Source organism: Hylobates moloch, unplaced genomic scaffold (genome assembly GCF_009828535.3).
Source record: "Hylobates moloch isolate HMO894 unplaced genomic scaffold, HMol_V3 SCAFFOLD_23, whole genome shotgun sequence".
Lineage (NCBI taxonomy): Eukaryota > Metazoa > Chordata > Mammalia > Primates > Hylobatidae > Hylobates > Hylobates moloch.
The window spans coordinates 39796443-39817354 of NW_026652298.1; the positions used below are offsets into that span (position 1 = coordinate 39796443).

The 20912-nt window shown below is 56.5% G+C and overlaps 2 protein-coding genes across 5 annotated transcripts in view; both read right to left on the bottom strand.

Annotated features, from left to right (window-relative positions):
* The window catches only part of MSRB1 (methionine sulfoxide reductase B1), a 20710-nt gene extending 11793 nt beyond the window's left edge, over positions 1–8917 (bottom strand). The window contains exons 1-4 of one of the 4 annotated variants that reach the window (XM_032145307.2): positions 8736–8911; positions 6881–7029; positions 6401–6515; positions 3861–4769 (exon numbers count right to left, since the gene is read on the bottom strand). In XM_032145307.2, coding sequence (XP_032001198.1) covers positions 4738–4769; positions 6401–6515; positions 6881–7029; positions 8736–8790 — 351 coding nt within the window. In that variant the 5' untranslated portion in view covers positions 8791–8911 and the 3' untranslated portion in view covers positions 3861–4737. Of the gene's footprint in view, positions 1–3860; positions 4770–6400; positions 6516–6880; positions 7030–8735 lie in introns of those variants that run through there. The other 3 variants (XM_058434104.1, XM_058434103.1, XM_058434102.1) reach the window with 3 other exon arrangements.
* A 775-nt stretch (positions 8918–9692) lies between these two features.
* RPL3L (ribosomal protein L3 like) lies at positions 9693–19594 on the bottom strand. The gene is made up of 10 exons (XM_032145308.2): positions 19534–19594; positions 18874–19066; positions 17793–17961; positions 15784–15919; positions 12894–13080; positions 12638–12798; positions 12326–12427; positions 11548–11643; positions 11214–11333; positions 9693–10609 (listed from the first exon to the last, which is right to left on the bottom strand). The coding sequence occupies exons 1-10, from the start codon at positions 19534–19536 to the stop codon at positions 10553–10555; spliced, it is 1224 nt and encodes a 407-aa protein (XP_032001199.1). The 5' UTR covers positions 19537–19594; the 3' UTR covers positions 9693–10552.
* Positions 19595–20912: the final 1318 nt, after the last annotated feature.

Genomic DNA, 20912 nt, shown 5'->3' on the forward strand with positions numbered 1-20912 from the left:
ATCCACTTACTCCCCTGTACGTAGCTTTCCCAACCCAGGGACTGCAGTTGCCACTGTAATTCCAGATCTGCTGGAGAAAGGTGATCACAGAGCTCTTGAAAGAGGATCGTTCCCCTCACACATTTATTTCTCATGGGGGTGGTAAGAGGTGTGTCCTCTCTCCTCTCCCGGGGTGGGTGAGTAGGTCTCAAAAGACAAATCCACTCTGACACTCCAACCTCCCCAAGACTTTGAGTCCCATCCTCTGCCACGCACAGAGGCAGGCCTGGCATTTCAGTGTGACTTTGTGTAGGTCACTTTTTGGTCTGTGTTGTAGCTCACCAACCAACCAGTCGAACCCCAGCAGTGGTAGCATGAAGTCCAGAACCTCTGCTTAGTGGACCCATATCAATAAATGCAACCTGGCCCAATTTTTTGTTCCTTCCCCCATTATCCCTACTGTAAGGTCTCCTGGTTCCCCCTACTTTTTTTTCTTTTTTTGAGACAGTCTCGCTCTGTCACCCAGGCTGGAGTGCAGTGGTGTAATCTCAGTTCACTGCAACCTCTACCTCCCGGATTCAAGTGATTCTCGTCCCTCAGGCTCCCAAGTAGCTGAAATTACAGGCATGCGCCACCACACCCAGCGAATTTTTGTATTTTTAGTAGAGATAGGGTTTCACCATGTTGGCCAGGCTGGTCTTGAACTCCCGACCTCAGGTGATCTGCCCGCCTCAGCCTCCCAACGTGCTGCGATGAAGGGCATGAGCCACCGCACCCGGCCTCCCCTGCTTTCTGTGTCCTGACCAAGAATCACAAAGTCCAGCTGGGCATGTAGCTCACGCCTGTCATCCCAGCACTTTGGGAGGCTGAGGCAGGAGGATTGTTTGAGCCTAGGAATTCAAGACCAGCCTGCATAAGATGGTAAGGCCCTGTCTCTAATTTTTAAAAAATTAAATTAAAAAATTCTAGGCTGGGTGCGGTGTTCAAGACCAGCCTGGCCAACATGGCGAAACCCTATCTCTACTAAAAATACAAAAATTCGCCAGGCATACTGGCGAGCGCCTATAATCCCAGCTACTCAAGAGGCTGAGGCACAAGAATTGCTTGAACCCGGGAAGCGCGAGATGGAGGTTGCAGTGAGCCGAGATCTCGCCACTGCACTCTAGCCTAAATGACAGAGCAAGACTCCGTCTCAAATAAAAAAAAAAAAAAATCTAGGTTGTTGGCTAAAACACTGAAAGAAACTGGCCCAGACCTGAGCCGAATCCCTTAAACTTCCATATCCACTCCACACCATGTCCCCTTGCTGCACAGATAGCGAGGGAGGGCACCCCTTTTCTCGCTTCTGTTGCAAGGATACACTGCGGCCTTCTGTAAGTTCCCCTAATAAATGCCCTGGACTGCTCACCCTGGCGTTTAGCATTCCTTACTTCAGATCCCAACTGGCCCCATCTTGCAATGCTCTGTGGCCACCCTGTGCCCTTTGGGGCACTCCTGGCCACCACTTTTGGGGCGATGCCAGCTGTGGGTTCTGCAGGGTGAAACATCCACCCTTAAAATCCACTCCCACATGCTCCCCGAATTTCTGTGGGCATAAATTGGGAAGATGGTGCATTTCTTCTAGACCTTTGTTCCGTGCCCTCCAGGGCCTGGGGCAGGCCCCATGTGTGCTGAGCCTATGCACATGCTGTGCCTGTCACTGATGAGCTAAGCCCTCCTGAGTCCCTCTCCCTGACCCCTGGAGTTTTCTCCACACATCCTAGTGTGTCCGGAATTAGTGGGTTCTTGGTCTCACTGACTTCAAGAATGAAGCCATGGACCCTCGCGCTGAGTGTTACAGCTCTTAAGGTGGCGCGTCTGGAGTTTTTTCCTTCTGGTGGGTTCGTGGTCTCGCTGGCTAAGGAGTGAAGCTGCAGACCTTCACGGTGAGTGTGATAGCTCTTAAGGCGGCACGTCCAGAGTTGTTCGTTCCTCCCAGTGGGCTCCTGGTCTCGCTGGCTTCAGGAGTGAAGCTGCAGACCTTCGCGGTGAGTGTTAAGCTCATAAAAGCAGTGTGGACCCAAAGAGTGAGCAGCAGCGAGATTTATTGCAAAGAGCAAAAGAACAAAGCTTCCACAGCGTGGAAGGGGACCCGAGCGGGTTGCTGCTGCTGCTGCTTTTATTCTCTCATCTAGCTCCACCCACATCCTGCTGATTGGTAGAGCCCAGTGGTCTGTTTTGACAGGGCGCTGATTGGTGCGTTTACCATCCCTGAGCTAGACACAAATGTTCTCCACGTCCCCATCAGATCAGCTAAATACAGAGTATAGACACAAAGGTTCTCCAAGGCCCCACCAGTGTAGCTAAATACAGAGTGTCTATTGGTGCATTCACAAACCTTGAGCTAGACACAGGGTGCTGATTGGTGTATTTACAATCCCTGAGCTAGACATAAAGGTTCTCCACGTCTCCACCAGACTCAGGAGCCCAGCTGGCTTCACCCAGTGGATCCCGCACCCGGGCTGCAGGTGGAGCTGCCCGCCAGTCCCAGGCCGCACGCTCACACTCCTCAGCCCTTGGGTGGTCGATGGGACTGGGCGCCCTGGAGCAGGGGGCGGCGCTCCTCGGGGAGGCTAGGGCCGCACAGGAGCCCACGGAGGGAATGGGAGGCTCAGGCATGGCGGGCTGCAGGTCCCGAGTCCTGCCCCGCGGGAAGGCAGCTAAGGTCCAGTGAGAAATGGAGCGCAGCGCCGGTGGGTCGGCACTGCTGGGAGACCCAGTACACCCTCCGCAGCCGCTGGCCTGGGTGCTAAGCCCCTCACTGCCCAGGGCCGGCAGGGCCGGCCGGCTGCTCCGAATGGAGGGGCCCGCCAAGCCCACGCCCACCCCGAACTCCAGCCGGCCCGCAAGCGCCGCGCGCAGCCCCGGTTCCCGCTCGCCCCTCTCCCTCCACACCTCCCTGCAAGCTGAGAGAGCCGGCTCTGGCCTTGGCCAGCCCAGAAAGGGGCTCCCACAGTGCAGCGGTGGGCTGAAGGGCTCCTCAAGTGCCGCCAAAGTGGGAGCCCAGGCAGAGGAGGGGCTGAGGGCAAGCCAGGGCTGTGAGCACTGCCAGCACGCTGAGCGTGGGGCCTCACCTATCTTGTTCACAGCTACATCCCCAGCCATATTTTTTCTGCAAATATTTACTGAAAGGATACTCAGTAAATATTTGCAAAAAAAGTTTTTTTGGGGTTTTTTTTTTTTGAGGCACAGTCTCTGTTGCCCAGGCTGGAATGCAGTGGCAGAATCTCATCTCACTGCAACCTCTGCCTCCTGGGTTCAAGCAATTCTCCCACCTCAGCTTCCCGAGTAGCCAGGATTATAGGCGTGCGCCACCATACCTGGCTAATTTTCATATTTTTTTAGTAGAGACGGGGTTTCCCCATGTTGGCAAGGCTGGTCTTGAACCCCTGACCTCAGGTGATCCGCCTGCCTCGGCCTCCCAAAGTGCTAGGATTACAGGCGTGAGCCACCGCGCCTGCCTTTTTTAACTATATAAAGGCCTGACACTCATGTCCTGGCATCTCTGATGCTGTTAATAAAGACAGCAGGGCTGGGGCAAGGTGGCTTACATGTGTAATCCTAGCATTTTGGGAGGCTAAGTTGGGAGGATCATTTGAGTCCAGGAGTTCAAGACCAGCCTCGGCAACATAGTGAGACCCCCATCTCTACAAAATATGTAAAAATTATCCAGCATGGTGGTGCCCAACTGTGGTCCCAACTACTTGGGAGGCTGAGGTGGGAGAATCGCTTGAACCTGCGAGGTCAATGCTGCAGTGAGCCACGCTGCACCACTGTACTCCAGCCTGGCTGTCAGAGTAGGACCCTACCCCATCTCAAAAAAAAAAAAAAGACAGTACATCTGAATGTTTCATTTGTTTATGGATTTCCACCTGATTACTCCACAAAGTAATTACTTAAGATAGGGGGTGATTTCAGCATCACCCACCCTCCTATATGGCCAGGCCTCCGAGCATGTACAGTAAGGCACAGTCACCACATCTTGGGAAGGGCCTCCCTGCAAGCGTGAACTGCAGGCCTCAGCCCTGTGCTGGTTAGAGTTATGGAGCAACAGCCGCTTTCCTAAGCAGGAGTGAGGCAAGCTACTTCCGCACAGATTGTGAAACAGGATATAGGCTTCTCCCCTCGTGGACGAGAGGCCAAGGGTCTGCCCCATCAGCCTGCCTTCCCAGCAGGTCACAGACCATCCCCACCCTGGCTGGCCTGGAAGGGTTTGACCAGAGCGGATCATGCAGTGACCAGGGCCAGGGCGGCTGGCAGGGGCGGCCTCCGTTTCCATTCTGTCTCCTAAGCAGCCTGGGAGATGTGGGTCTAAGCTTCGGTGAGCATGAGAGTCTGTCTTGGAATTGGGCATCACAGGGGACAGTCCAGAGACAGGGCCAGGCAAAGAAGGTGAGGGTGTAACATCATTCAGAGACCAGCTGCACCCAGGGCTCACCTCCTGGAGGCACCTAGAGTGAGCAGGGGGCTAAGTCAGCCGACAGTGTGGCTGCGCAGCCCAGGCCTGTCCCAGCAGAAGGCATGAACCATCAGCAAATGAGTGTCTTTTCCAAGAAACGAGACGGTCTTGTTCAGATCCAGGGCCTCGGGAGCATCCTGATGTTTCAACCACTGCGCCCTGCCTTCCTGTCTCGACGCCCAGGGTTCCAACTCCAAGGTGGAATGGCCAACGTGTGGCCTCAGTGTGGTGGCTGTCTGGGGTGGGTGTGGGCTGCCTGCCTAGTGACCCTGGGAGGCAGAAGTTTCTTTGCCTGAAAGAAAGGACACGGGGACGGAAAGCAAGGAGGGGCGGAAAGCCGGGGGACAGAGTGGGGGAAAGCCAGGGAGGGGGGTGGGAGGGGCGGAAAGCAAGTCACTGCAAGGCAGAGGTTCAGACCCTGTTCCCTGCGCTTTCACACTCTGCCCTGGCCTGCAGGCCACAGGGGAGCTGAAAGGACCAGATGCCCAACTCAGGGGAGTCTGTGCACCCCATTTTGTTCTGAGATCCACAGGAGAACCCAGAATCTCTTCTCTCTCCACTCACATGGAGGACAAATAACAACAAAAGGACGAAAATATCGCAGGTTTACCACGCACCAGGCTCTGACAGGCTGCTCGCTCAACCCCAGAGCACGGTGATGGCCATGAGCGTGTGCTGCTAACAACCCCATTTCAGGCCAGGCACAGTGGCTCAAGCCTAGAATCCCAGCACCTTGGGAGGCCAAGGCCCAGAGGAGTTCAAGAGCAGCCTGGGCAACATAGTGAGACCCCATCTGTATAAAAATTCTAAAAATTGGCCGGGTGCGGTAGCTCACGCCTCTAATCCCAGCACTTTGGGAGGCTGAGGCAGGCAGATCACCTCAGGTCAGGAGTTCCGGACCAGCTTGGCTAACATGGTGAAACCCCGTCTCTACTAAAAACACAAAAATTAGCCAGGTGTGGTGGTGGGAGCCTGTAATCCCAGCTACTCGGGAGGCTGAGGCAGGAGAATCCCTTGAACCCGGGAGGCAGAGGCTACATTGAGCTGAGATCAGCCATTGCAGTCCAGCCTGGGTGACAGAATAAGACTCTGTCACAAAAAAAAAAAAAAAAAAATTAAAAATTAACCACGTGTGGGCCGGGCACGGTGGCTCACGCCTATAATCCCAGCACTTTGGGAGGCCAAGGCGGGCAGATCACCTGAGGTCAGGAGTTCAAGACCAGCCTGGCCAACATGGTGAAACCCCGTCTCTACTAAAAATACAAAAATTAGCTGGGCGTGGTGGTGCATGCCTGCAATCCCAGCTACTCGGGAGGCCGAGACAGGAGAATTGCTTGAACCAGGAGGCAGAGGTTGCAGTGAGCTGAGATCGCGCCACTGCACTCCAGCCTGCACAACAGAGCAAGACTCCATCTCAGAAAAAAAAAAAAAAGGATGAGGATTCATCAAGCTATTATTGGGTGCCAGGCCCAGGTGCACATGACACGCAGCTGTCCTCACTGGTCCTGCTACCACGGCCACTCTGCAGAGGAAGAGGCAGGCTCTGAGCGGCTGAGAAGCAAGGCCACAGTCCCAGCCAGTGGCAGACACAGCCGCACAGACTGGGGCCTCAGGCTCTGCCTGCCCCGCCCCTGACTGTAGCCTCGGGGAAAGGCCAGGCCTCTGAGGAAAACCATTTGCCACATTCTCACTCCCAAGCCCCTTCTGGGGACAGCCATGATCAACCAAGCGAGGAAGCGGAACACCAGCCCCCTTGCCCCTGTGCCACAGCCACCTTTCGGGGGGCTCCTTGACAGTTCCCAGGCAGCGTGACTTGGTGGCCCCGTACCTTGTCATGGTAAGTGGACAGGCACAAACACTGGGCCCCCCAGCCTGGGCTCAAAGGCCAACAGGCCTGGCCCCAGCTGTGCAAAGCAAGCTCACCTTTAGGGACAAACTTCAGCGAGCTGCTGAATATTCAGAATCGGGACTGCCCCGGCTTGGGGCCGTCGTTCAGGAACTCGTGGCCCAACCCGTTGCCACACTTGCCACAGGACACCTGGAAACATCACAAGGCAGCTGCGTGAGCTTCTGGCCACGAAACAGCCGCAGTGAAGGCCCTTACTGGGGCCGGTAGATGGTGTTTCTTCCCACACGCCCATTTCCCAAGCTGACCGCCGATGTAAAAGGTTTACCTTTGTCCTGGAGCCCGTATGGGAAACCTCTCCCGTTTCCCACATTTGCACCAGAAGGCCAAGCTCTCCCGATAGCCTGGGGTGGCAGCTCCCTGGTGGAGGCCACAGGCCTGGAATAGACAGCCTCTAAGCCCCTAGAGCTGTGGGGCAAGCAGAGGGAGGAAGGTGGGACTGGCTCTCTGCTCTCCCTGGCCGCCCCGGTCCCTCCCTCACCCCCGTGGCCTCTCACCTTCAAGGCTTCAGATCGATTGTGCTCCGGACGCTTGGCCACGCTGTCGGCGTGAATGGTCTCGGTGAATGCTGGCCATGGAGATGAGTGTGCATACTTCGAGCGGCTGGAGAACAGCTCATAGCCACACTTGGCACACACGTAAACGCCTGTGGTGGAAGGAGAGGCAAATGTGGAGTCGTCAGCTCCGGCCTTTCTGGGGTCAAGCTCCCAAATCCACGGACCCAGGCAAAGACAGAGCTGCCCCCGTTCTGAGAGTGGGCTGCGCTCCTTTCCCATGCACACGCCACGGGAGGCGCTGTGCTGAGCTCACGTTTAGTAGATGTGCCAGAGACCAGGGGAGTCACCTTTCACAATTATCTCCTTGGTTCTTCTCATAGCCTCGTGATGGGGCATCTCCTAACATTTCCATCTTTGCTTGGTGATGCAAAGACACCCAGCTACAAGCGTGTGCAGCATGAAGGAACCTGAGCAGTCCAATGAGGACACGGAGCTTCCCCTCGCCACCCTAGTTCCCCCAGGGACATACAGGGCAGGGACCCTGATGTGGCCCAACCACCTGGTCCCTCTCCCTTCTCAAGTGGCCCTCCCTGCTGCCCGACAAGGCCCTAAGCTGGACACCCAGGCACTGCCCTGCTCTCCAGGCAGGAAGACAGCAGTCCCAGAGAAAAGGCCTCCAGGCCACACAGGAGCCCAGGAAGAAGGAGGGCTGGGGACAACAGATTTCAGCCTCCCAGCAAAGGACCACTTTGGAGTGGAGGGGGTGGGAAAGTTACAAAACTGACTTGCAGAACTGTTTTAAGGACTGAAAACAGAAACCTCCAGGGGTGCTGAGTCACCTCTCACCCATCACCTGGGGACAGCCTCCCCTGGAGACTGTGAACTACCCAGCCTTTTCCAGGAACTGGAGAAAAAAGCAAAGAGGAGCCAGCAGCTGCCGTGGAAGTGGAGTTTCTGGCTTGGCAGAGCAGCCTGAGGACAACTGGGGTCCACAGCCAGAGAGTCTTGTTGGGGGAGGTTTTGTCGGGATGGTCCTGTGTCACAGCCCAGCTCCCTACAGGGGTGCCACCCAGCAGGTCCGCCCCACGAAGACCAGTGCACTCAGACTTGCCTGTGGATGGGTTTTTACTAAATTAGTCCACTACCAGGCGAGCCCAGCCCAGAAGGGGACTCATCAGGGCCAGTGTGTGGAGGGCTGGCCATGCCCCAAACCACCCCATCCTGTCTGCCTGGTCAAACTTCACTGGTTGTTGGCAGATGCCTGATGGCACTCTGGTTCCCCAATGTGGAGTCCCTGGGCAGGTGGGGAGGCACCTGGGCCGGCACGTTAGGATCTGAAGGGGACATTCTATGCTTGCCGGACTCCTCGCAGGGATCCCGAACTCGGGGGAATGGGAAGGGCCAGGGTAACACCTGCGGGATGACCCGCGAAGGGGCGCCCCGGCCACAGGAGCTGGCCCTGGACAAGAACCTGGCCTCTCCGAAGCCCCGACTCTAACCCGAATTCCCCCAACGCCATCACTTTGGAGTGAAGGGGGCAGGGAAGGGGTACCACCCCCACGTATCCCGATCCCTTAGACCCCCCCCCCACGCCAAACGGCACGTTCACAGTCGAGGCCTGCCTCCTCCCGGACAGTGAGCCCCAAGGCCCCCTCTCCTCGGGTACCCCACTCTCCTCGCTCCCAGGCTCCCCACTCCTCCGCAGTCCTCTTGACCTACGTTCGCTTCTCCCCGGCAGCCACATTCGCCCCCATTCCCGGCTTGGGAGAGACATCACACCCGGAGGACGGCGGCGCCCCCTCTAATGCGCGCCCCCCGCCGCGCTGCCCTCCCAGCGAGAGGCAGCAGGACCAACCGGGCTCAAAGTGATTCTGGAAAACCTCGCCCCCGAAGAAACTGCAGAACGACATGGCGCCGCCGGAACCGCAGCGCGCCTGCAGCTGCCAACTGACCAAAGGCTGCCGACCCGACGACCGCCGGGACCCGCGTCCGCCTCCCGGCTCCTCCCGAGGACCAATCGCTCCCCGGAGTGCTAATCCCGACTTCCGCCTCCGGGAGGCCCCGCCCCTCCTAAGGGCTAGTCCAATACGATTTTCCCAGCTGGCCCCGCCCACGTTGACTCCCAGGGACCTCTGCTGGCCACATCCCAAGGCCCCGCCCCCCTGGTGCCATTCCTATCCCGTCTTCCCAGCAGGCCCCGCCCATCAGTAACTCCCAGGGACCACTCCTGGGCCGCTTCCTGGAGGCCCCGCCGCTCGCGATGACCGGTCCAATCGCATCTCCCCAGCAGGCCCCGTCTATGGAAACTCTCAGGGACCACCCCTGGGCCGCTTCCCCAAGGCCCCGCCCCTGCCGCCCGGCTCGCCCTCGTGGCTAGGGGCGCATGTGGGGCCTGGCCTGGTAGTCTGCGGCGCGCACCCGTAGGGCCGTGTCCCCCCAGTCCAGTCCCTGGTGCTAAGCCCGGAGCCGCCGGAGGTCAAGCAGCCTTTCCGCGCCCAGGTGAAACCGCCTTTTCAAAATTACGACTGAGACAGTGACAGAGATCTAACTTAACTGACTATCTAACTTCTAACCTCCAAGCTGTCCTTGTTCATCCCTGGTAGTACATTGAAGTAACTTTGGGAGAAACTGAGTTTACATTTTTTTGTTTTTTTTTTTTTTTTTTTTGAGACGGAGGCTTGCTCTGTCTCCAGAGGGGAGTGCAGTGGCGCGATCTCGGCTCACTGCAACATCCAACTCCCTGGTTCAAGCAGTTCTCCTGCCTCAGCCTCCCGAGCAGATGGGATTACAATCATGCGCCACCACGCCCAGCTAATTTTGTATTTTTAGTAGTGACAAGGTTTCTCCAGTTGGCCAGGCTGGTCTTGAACTCCCGACCTCAGGTGATCCGCCCATCTTGGCCTCCCAAAGTGCTGGGATTACAGGCGTGAGCCACCGCGCCCAGCCAGTTTATAGTTTAAAACAAAGACAGTAACAGCCCTTTCCCAAAGCAGACCTCCTTCTGGCCTGGGGCCTAGATTGCCTTTTTATGACTAACATTAGCCACAATATTAGAAATTATGGTTTAGGAGTCATGCATCTGGAGGCTACAAGATTCTGACCCTCCCTAAACTGCTCCTAAGATTAGTGCTTGAGATATTTTTCCGACCCTGCAGTTGATGGATCTGCTGGCACCACCCAGATCCATAAACTGGCTCATCTGATCTTGTGGCCCCCACCCAGGAACTGACTCAGTGCAAGAAGACACATTCCACTCCCTGTTATTTCATCCCTCACCAATCACACTCCTGGCTCACTGGCTTCCCCCCACCCACCAAGTTATCCTTAAAAACTCTGCTCCCCAGCACTCCAGCAGCCTGGGCGACAAGAGCAAGACTCTGTCTCAAAAAAAAAAAAAAACCTCCGCTCCCCAAATGCTCAAGGAGATCAATTTGAGTAACAATAAAACATAAAATTCCGGTCTTCCGCACAGCCGGCTCTGCGTGAATTACTCTTTCTCTATTGCAATTCCCTTGTCTTAATGAATCGGCTTTGTCTAGGCAGCAGGCAAGATGAACCCCTTGGGCGGTTACACAGCGCTCTGAGACATCGCAGGGAGAGTCGCCTCTGGACTTTATTAGACATTGGGTTAGACAATGTGGTGCGCTTCAGGGCTCATCCACCCCACACAGCCTACAAGTCTCCCGAGGTCTCTGGCTTTTCCTTCTCCAGATGCTTCTTTTGGGGGCCCTGGTTGAGGGGGTGGTGCAGGAGGAGCCTTAATCACAAGAGTCTGGTCAGAAACACGCCCTCCCCCGGCCAGACTCTAGATCACTCAGGGCCGGCCCTGCTGACCCCCCAAGGCTGCTTCCTCCCCCACCTTCTCTTCTAAAGAATCAGTGCCCAGGGATAGCCCCTTAAGAGTCTCTCCTGCTGGCCGGGCGCGGTGGCTCACACCTGTAATCCCAGCAGTTTGGGAGGCCAAGGCGGTCGGATCATGAGGTCAGGAGATAGAGACCATCCTGACTAACACGATGAAACCCCATCTCTACTAAAAATACAGAAAATTAGCCTGGCGTGGTGGCGGGCGCCTGTAGTCCCAACAACTTGGGAGGCTGAGTCAGGAGAATCGTTTGAACCCGGGAGGCAGAGGTGGCAGTGAGCCAAGATCATGGCACTGCACGCCAGCCTGGGTGACAGAGCGAGACTCCGTCTCAAAAAGAAAAAAAAAAAAAAGAGTATCTCCTGCAGGTGAGCTCAGGGGAGTCCCTGCCAGCTCCAGCTCCTCACTCGGGCAGGCTGGATATGGAGCCGGAGCTCCAGAGAAGAACAAGGATGGGGGCGGTGAGCTCACCATGAAGGCCCTCTTCTCTTGGGCTGTCTGGAAGCGGCCATGGCCGAACTTGGAGGTGGTGTCAATGAACTTGAGCTCAATATTCTCCACAGCCTGGCGGCTGTGGTGCACCAGGAGGGACTGGGGAATCATGGTAAAGTAGACATCAAGGGTGGGGATCCCCCACACCCTGGTGTGACCTCCAAGCCCCACCAGGAAGGTTTTACTCACCTAGCTCCTACCAGAGCCCTCCCTTTCTGCTCCCACCACTCCGTCCCCCTCATAGCAGGCCGCAGGGCAGGACAGGCTGACAGCCCTCGGGCACCCACTCCCCAGCCCACCCAGCACTGCCAACCTTTCTCAGCGTAATGACCCGCTTCTTGGTACCAGCAATACAACCCTTCAGCATGACGAAGTCGTTGTTCACTTCCCCGTAGTGGGGGAAGCCACCCTGCAGAGGACACAGGTCAGGGGCCAGGCCCGGAAAGGGCTTCTGAGTTAGCGGGTGGCTGGGGGGCCCTAGGAGAATCCCCACAGGGGGCAGTGATAGGCAGGAGCCCGGTGCCCAGCCCCCAGGTGTAGGGGTGACTATCACACCGCCCCTACTGTGGGCAGCATCTGAGTCACAAGCTAAGTCCTTTTCATGCATTATCTCACTTAACAGTCTGCATTTTTGTTGGGGGAGACTGAGGATCAGAGGAGTGGAGTCACTTGCTCCAAGCTCCACAGCTGTTAAGTCCTGGAGATGCGGTTTGAGCCCAGGTGGCCTGACTCCCAGGCCACAGTAGGAGCTGCCGCACTTCACACCCGCATGACAGCAGCTGAAGTGGAAGCTGCCTCCAGAGGAGGCTCGGAGGGTGTGGGACACAGCAGGGATTTCTCGCTTGTGACTACACCCAAATGTTTTGGACAGCCAAGGCAAGGGTCCCACATCACTGCCCAGCTGTCAACGTCTTCTGTCCAGTGTGCCTGGCAGGGCAGCGACCAGCTGTGGGGCAAAAATCTTGAGCCCATCCAGCTGAGGCTGGGGGATGCCCCCTACATGTATACCAGGCCCCCTTGGCCAGCCTGACCCCACTCCAGCCCTCATCAGCGGTGTGATGGACTTGGCAGTCACCCCCACCCGGCCTCACCAGCGGTGTGATGGACTTGGCAGTCACGTCGTAGCTGGTAGATGCATTGTTCTTCACCAGCTTCCCGTCCTCCATGTGCGGCCCCCTGCCGATGCGGTAGATCTGCCAGAAGGGGGCACGTGCCAGGGGCAGGAAGTGGCCTCTGAGGCCAGCAGCCCATCCAGGCCCATCCGCCCACATGCTCAGACTCAGTGCTGGGGGGGCATCTTGTGACCCTGGCAGTGTCTGGGTCATGCACCCCACCCACTGAAGCCAGTACTGAGGGCTGGGGTCCGACCACACAGTGTCCCCCTACCCCGGCTGAGGACGCACCTTCTTGTTGAGCTCCGTGCGGTGGTGATAGCCCTTTTGCCCAGCCCGAGCGATGGAGCAGCCCACGCGGGCGGGGTGCCAGGCGCCAATGCAGGCCACCTTGCGCAGGCCCTTATGGGTCTTCCGCGGCAGCTTCTTGGTATGCCAGCGGCTTGTGACCCCTGTGAGTGAGAGGGGCTGGTGGCTGAGAGGCCAGGCTGGTCCCCACTGCCTCCAGGCAGCCTGCCCTGGAGCTGCCATCCTCACTGAGCCCTACCTTTGACGCCTCGACCCTTGGTGACAGCAATGACATCAATGACCTCACTCTGGCTGAACACGCTGTGCACGGGCACCTGCTTCTCCAGCCGGGCCTGGGCCCAGGCCACCTTCTCGGCCACCGTGCCACCGTTCAGCTGGATCTCCATGATGTGGGCCTTCTTCTGCCGGAAGGGCAGCAGTTTCATCTGCAGGACATGGCCAGAGGTCACGCCAGGGCCCACGGGATCACACCCCCACCTGAAACGTGGCATGGCCAGCAGCGACCCCTGCCACCTTCCACGCGTGCATTCATTCACAGGTGTTCCCACTTGCAACCCATGTGTTGTGCTGGGCACTGCGGATCCGGTGTAGAATGAGGCAAACAGAGTCCCACACCTCAGGAGCCACCATCTCGCTGCGGGACAGAAGGAAGCCAAGAAACTCTTGGAGAGGACAGAGTGCTCTGATGGGCTATGGGGGCTGGTGTTTCAGATACAGTGGTCAGGGCAGAGAGGGCTTCTCTAAGGAGGTGCCGCTGCTAACAAGGAGCCACGAGGCAAACGTTGGAGAGGCTCTGGGCGCAGGACCCCCCATTTGCACAGGCCTGGTGGCTGGGGAGGTCTTGGAACGTTGGTGGGACAGAGAGGAGACCAGTGTGGGCACACAGTGGGGAGCAAGGGGCGTGGGGCAGCGCCTGGGAGTGGGGAGCTCAGACTTTCTTCCAAGTGCAGGCTGCAATGTGATCTGATCGGAATTTTTTTTTTTTTTTTTGAGTCTCGCTCTATAGCCCAGGCTGGAGTGCAGCGGTGCCATCTCGGCTCACGGCAAACTCCGCCTCCCAGGTTCACACCATTACCCTGCCTCAGCCTCCTAAGTAGCTGGGACTACAGGCACCTGCCACCATGCGTGGCTAATTTTTTGTATTTTTAGTTGAGACGGGGTTTCACCCTGTTAGCCAGGATGCTCTCGATCTCCTGACCTGATCCGCCTGCCTCGGCCTCCCAAAGTGCTGGGATTACAGGCGTGAGCCACCGCGCCTGGCTTTTTTTTTTTTTTTTTTTTAGAGATGGGGATCTCCCTATGTTGCCAAGGCTGGTCTCGAAGTCCTGGACTCGAGCAATCCTCCTGCCTCAGCACCCCTCTCCAAGTAGCTGGAACTACAGGCATGCACCACCATGCCCAGCTAATTTGTAAATTTTTTGTAGAGATGAGGTCTCGTTAAGTTGCCCGGGCTGCCACCTTGGCCTCCCACAGTACTAGGATCACAGGTGTGAGCCACTGGGCCTGATTTTTGTTTTTTTGTTTTTTCGGCTTTCTTTTTTTTTTTTTTTTTTTGAGACTCTATCGCCCAGGCTGGAGTGCCGTGGTGCGATCTCGGCTCACTGCAACCTCCACCTCCCAGTTTCAAGTGATTCTCCTGCCTCAATCTCCCAAGTAGCTGGGATTACAGGCACCCACCATGCCCAGCTAATTTTTTTGTATTTTTACTAGAGATGGCGCTTTGCCATGTTGGCCAGGCTGGTCTTGCACTCCTGACCTCAGGTGATCCGCCTGCCTTGGCCTCTCAAAGTGCTGGAGTTACAGGTATGATCCACCATGACTGGCTTGATTTTTTTTTTTTTGGTGAGGTCTCTGGCTGGTGCTGTGTGAAGCACAGGCTGTGCGACACAGAGGTGGAGACAGGCCAGCGGGGACCACATAGTGACCCACAGGTATGTATGGAGCAGGTATGTAGGGGGTGGCTATGTACGGGCTAGGTATGTACGGGGTAGGTATGTATGGAGTAGGTATGTATGGGGTAGGTATGTACAGGGTAGCTATGTACGGGGTAGGTATGTATGGAGCAGGTATGTATGGGGCAGCTATGTATGGGGCAGGTATGTATGGAATAGGTATGTACGGAGTAGGTATGTACGGGCAGGTATGTATGGAGTAGGTATGTATGGGGTAGCTATGTACGGGCTAGGTATGTACGGGGCAGGTATGTATGGAGTAGGTATGTACAGGGTAGCTATGTACAGGGTAGGTATGTATGGAGTAGGTATGTACAGGGCAGGTATGTACGGGGCAGGTATGTACGGAGCAGGTATGTACGGGGCACGTATGTACGGGGCAGGTATGTACGGGGCAGGTATGTACAGGGCAGGTATGTACGGGGCACGTATGTACAGGGCAGGTATGTACAGAATAGGTATGTACGGGGCACGTATGTACGGGGCAGGTATGTATGGAGTAGGTATGTACGGGGCAGGTATGTATGGGGCAGGTATTTACAGAGCACCTCCTGCATACCAGGCTCTTGGTGGCAGCTGTGGCCCCGCCCAGGGCCTCTGCCTGTCTGGAGTCTGTCCAGGGAGATGAACATACGCCAATGACTGGCCCAGGCGTGGCGTGCAAGTGTGTGAGCAGCTGGGGGCAGTGTGGGTTCAGGGGGCTGCGGGAAGCTCAGGGTCGGGGGCACTGCTCTAGGGCCTAGGGAAGCCTTCCCTGAGGACAAAGATGCCAAAGCGTGTTCCAGAATAAGCTGGAAGGTGCCGCCTGCCTGTCAACCTACAGCGAGCCAGACCCAGGTACAAACACGGATTCCTGTGCACACTTACGCTGGAAACCGAAGGGAGGTGACCAGCCCTCCACACTGCACACTTGGCTGGGGATCTGGCCCTTCAGGGAGTGCCAGGGTCTTAGTCGACTAGCCGGAGTGACTGATGCCCCCGGCACCCCAGAAGGCACCGATGCCTTTCAGCAGCCATCCCTGGGGCTGCACGTGGCCAGCGAGGCTGGTCAGCCGCTCCTCTGGCCTGTGCCGAGGCTCAGGTATTTTTAGGCTGACATTTGCCACAGCTCCTGGAAGCTGGGGTGAGGGAGCGTGGGCCTAGGGACTGACCAACAGCGGAGGGCCGGGGGCTGACCTGAGTGTGGACAATGACCCGAATGACCTTGCAGTACTTCTTCATGGCGGCGAAGTCTTTCTGTAGCTGCTTTTTGCCGTCTGTGTCCCGCCACCTCTTGCAGGCCTTGGTGAAGGCTTTCTTCTTGCTCTTGTGCCTGAGCCACGCACAGGAGGGTGCTCAGAGGCCCCCAACTGGGGCAGCTCCCCAGGCCTATCCTGCCCCCACCTCACCCCCAGCCCACCAAGCAGGGGTCCTACCACTGGGACCGCCCCCACCTGGAGGCCTCTGAGCTGGTTCCAGCCACCATTTTGAACATAGACTGTCTCTCCCTCTCTAGGCCCCAGTTTCCTCCTCTGTAAAGTGGGTACCCTCCCTGTCTCCCGGGGCCTGAGAGTGAGTGGCAGAGATGCAGAAGCTCAGAGAAGGGGGCTGGCCAGCCCTGCAATCCAGGCACCTAGAGACCACTCCACTTGCCACATGGCTCAGACTGCTGGTCCCACTTCTCAAGGGTGCAGTGGGTGCCGTGGGTGCCGTGGCCAGGCACCTCGGGCTTGGGAGCCATCATTTCTTTTTTGTTTTTGGAGACAGGGTCTCACTTTCTCTCCCAGGCTGGAGTGCGGTGGCACAAACACAGCCCACTGCAGCCTGGAGCTCCCAGGCTCAAGCAATCCTCCCCCCTCAGCCCCCCATGTAGCCGAGACCACAGGCATGTGCCACCATGCCCGGCTAATTTTTTGTATTTTTTTGTAGAGACGGGTTTTGTCATGTTGCCCAAGCTGGTGTCGAAGCCCTGAGCTCAAACGGTCTGCCTGCCTTAGCCTCCCAAAGTGCTGGGATTATAGGCATGAACCATTGCGCCCAGCCAGAAGCCATAGTTTCTAACCCTCACCAGCGTTCTGGGAGGTGGACATTATTATTATTATTTTTATTATTATTATTATTATTATTCCCATTCCGTAGGTGAAGAAACCAAGGTTTCTTTCAGGACTTACCACCAGGGAAGATTTGAGGCCCGACAATACCTTTCTTTCTATGTATAAGAGCTTCTCAGCTGGCTATTTCACTTTTCACCATGGCTGCTAGGAAACTCAGAGCCAATGCTAACATTCCATCCAATTAGCCTTTTTTTGTTTTGTTTTTTTCTTAGACAGGGTCTCACTCTGTCACTCAGACTGGAGTGCAGTGGCACAGTCTCAGCTCACTGCAATCTCCACCTCCCAGGCTCAAGCGATTCTCCTGCCTCAGCCTCCCAAGTAGCTGGAATTACAGGCGCCTGCCACCACGCCCGGCTAATTTTTTTTTTTTTTTTTGTATTTTTAGTAGAGAAGGGTTTTCACCATGTTGGCCAGGCTGGTCTCGAACTCCTGACCTGAAATGAGCCACCCGCCTCGGCCTCTCAAAGTGCTGGGACTACTACAGGCATGAGCTACCACAACCCGCCCAAATTAGCCTTTTAATTAACCCTGAGGATTAGAATATTTGTTTCTTCTTTTTCCTGCATCCTGATTTCATCTCCAGCCTTCTAGTAATCATGTTTTTTGTTTTTGGTTTTTTTTTTTGAGATTGAGACAGGGTTTCACTCTGCCACCCAGACTGCAGTGCAGTGGCACGATCTCAGCTCACTGCAACCTTTGCCTCCTGGGTTCAAGTGATTCTCCCACCTCAGCCTCCTGAGTAGCTGGACTACAGGTGCGCACCACCACAGCCAGCTAATTTTTGTATTTTTTGGTAGAGATGGGGTTTCACCCTGTTGGCCAGGCTGGTCTCAAACTCCTGACCTCAATTGATCCACCTGACTTGGCCTTCCAAAGTGCTGGGATTACAGGCATGAGCCAGCCTATTCATCTTTTATTGAAATGAAGGCAACCACACAAACACACACACACACACTCCTACCTCCCACACACCGTTGAGACTTCTCTTCCTACTCACCCACACCTATCATTTCAGCAAGAGCTAGAACCTCAGGCACCCAACTTCTGTGGTCCCAGCAGCCCTTGGACGGCCCAGCCAGGGGCGGTGCTCACCAGTCCTTGTAGAATCGGCGCCGGCACTCGTCACTGAGGTGTTCTGCAAAGATGGTCTTGAAGCTCCGGAGACCTCGAGGGGTGGCCACATAGCCCACCACGCCCACCACCACCACGGGCGGCGTTTCTACAATTGTCACTGCCTCCACCTCCTCCCGTTTGGAAATTTCTGGATGAGACACAGGGATGGGGCATGAAGGGGGACCTCCTGAGGCCTGTGGGAGAGGGAGTGGAGAGCCGGCCACACAGGGGCAGGCCAGGAGAGTGTGGGGCCAGCCAGGACAGCATCCCCCAAAGGGTGGGGCTGAGCCCAAATGAGCATTTGTTATTTTAATAATTACAATGGATTTCTTTTTCTTTCTTTGAGACAGGGTCTCACTCTGTCACCCAGGCTGGAGTGCAGTGGTGCAATCATAGCTCACTACAGCCTTGACTTCCCAAGCTCAAGCATCCTCCTACCTCAGTCTCCCAAGTAGCCGGGACTACAGGCACTCGCCACAACGCCCAGCTAATTTTTGTATTTTTTGTAGAGACAGGGTTTCACGACGCTGCCCAGGTTGGTCTGCAACTCCTGGCCTCAAATGATCCTCCCGCCTCGGCCTCCCAAAGTGCTGGGATTACAGGCGTGAGCCACCGTGCCCGGCCTGCATTATTTCTTACAACTACTTATGAATCTACGATTGAAACAACAAAAACCAAACTATATACATAGGCGTACATACAAAATAATGGTACATGAAATAGACCCGAAATGGCCAAAAAGTGCAGATGTCCTGGCAGGTGGTTTGAACCAAGGGCTTGGGGCGCTGGCCTTTGAATCCTAGCTACTGCGCTACTGCCCCGATGCTTGGACCAGGTTCCTCACTGCTTTGTGCCTCAATGTCCTCATCTGAGAGCTGGGGCCATGACAGAACCCGCCCGGAAGCCCTGCCTGTGCTCAGCGTCCACCACAATTCCCGGGGGCAGGGCCTGGTGCTCCCTGGGACTGTGGCCCCGCCTGGACCAAAAGCGTGAGTTCTGGCTCCGAGCATCTGGAAGGTTCAGCCCTCCCCCTCCCCCGAGGGTCCCAACTGTGACTCACTGAGCCCCGGCCGGTGCACCTCACGCAGGGTGTGTGTCATGCCCGCCTTGTAGCCCAGGAAGGCCGTGAGGTGCACGGGCTGGCTGGGGTCATCCCGCGGCCACGTCTTCACCTTGCCCCGGTGCCGACGGCTCCGCTTGTGGGGCAGGAAGCCCAGGTGTCCGTGCCGAGGGGCGGAAAACTTCCGGTGGGACTGGGGGGCAGGAAGGAAGGAGGTCAGAACTGGGGTGTCCCTGGTGGTACAGCTGGATGGTCCCAGAACCCATACCTGGAAAAATGAACTAGAGGCCTCGGACTGAGGCCGGTGCTCAGCACCTCCCCTGTCTGCCTACAGGAGGGGAGAGGAAGGTTCGCCAAGGGGCAGCGTCTTTGGGATGGGGTCGCCATAGCCACAGGCTTCCTGCCTCTGTGGGCTCAGCCTGGGGCCCAGGAGGGTCACACCCATACTGCGGCCAAGGGGCCGCTGCCATCTGTTCATCTCCAGGGCCCTCCCAGACCCAGGAGCCCAGCCCTCGTCCCCATGTTTCCCCCCTCCAGCCTCCCATCCCCTCACAGGCTGGGAGACTGTCCCCTCTGAGGGAGCGTCCAGAAGCCCAGCTGTCCCATCCCCCTGGAGTTCCAGCTCCAACCCCAGCCCACCCTCACCCTGGTCCCACCAACCATGGTGGCCGATCCCTGAAGGTCAGTAAGGGGCCTCCCCGCTAGCCGCCAGAGGTCGAGTGGCAGGGCCAGGACTCACAGCTGCCAGCTCCCAGATTAGCCCCTGGCACAGTCAGCAGGGTCTCCGGTGCCAGGAGCAGGCAGGGGCGGGGCACAGTTAGGGACATAAGATGGACAGCCTGAGTGGGGCACCCGGAGCCAGGGCTGGCAATCCTTTCCTCGATGGCCCTGGGACTGGGTCATGACCCTCCCAGGACAGGACTGGCCAGGCAAGGTGGGGGCCAAGGTAGCCTGGTGGGGGCCTTCTCCCAGGCAGTGGCCAAGAGGAGGGCTCTGGAACAGTTTGCTGACTTGGAGGCAGAGGGGATTCCCGTCCTGAGGGCTGAGAGACAGCTGGATAAATGGCAGGGAGCAGGGCTAGGGACGGGGCAGACGAGCGGGAGGGCTGACTGCACCCTGAAGATCATCAGAGCTGTGCTTCCAGATTGAGATCTCTGGCTGAGTGCAGTGGCTCATGCCTGTAATCCCAGCACTTTGGGAGGCTGAGGCAGGAGGATCACTTGAGCCCAGGATGTCAGGCTGCAGTGAACCTTGACTGCACCACTGCACTACAGCCTGGGTGACTGAGCGATACACTGTCTTAAAAAAAAAAAAAAAGAAGCCAGCCTGGCCAACATGGTGAAACCCCATCTCTACTAAAAATATAAAAATTAGCTGGGCATGGTGGTGTGGGCCTGTAATTCCAGCTACTTGGGAGGCTGAGGCAGGAGAATAACTTGAACCTGGGAGGCAGAGTTTGCAGGTTGCAGTGAGCCGAGATTGTGCCACTGCACTCCAGCCTGGGCAATAGGGTGACTCCGTCTTAAAAAAAAAAAAAAAATCAAGATCTGACTCCTGTCATTCACAAGCATTGAAATACTTTTATGAATTTATCCTTTATGTTTTTTTTTTTGAGACAGAGTCGCTCTGTTGCCCAGTGCAGAGGCGTCATCTCGGCTCACTGCAAGCTCCGCCTGCCGGGTTCACGCCATTCTCCTGCCTCAGCCTCCTGAGTAGCTGGGACTACAGTCACCTGCCACCACCCAGCTAATTTTTTGTATTTTTAGTAGAGACGGGGTTTCACCGTGTTAGCCAGGATGGTCTCGATCTCCTGACCTTGTGATCTGCCCACCTCAGCCTCCCAAAGTGCTGGGATTATAGGCATGAGCCACCACGCCTGGACTTATTTATTTATTTTTAAGAGACAAGGTCTCATTCCGTTGCTCAGGCTAGAATGCAGCGGTGTGATCACAGCTCACTTGCAGTCTCAACCTCCTGGGCTTAAGTGGTCCTTCTGCCTCAGCAGGACCTGATTTTTTTTTTTTTTTTTTTTTTTTTTT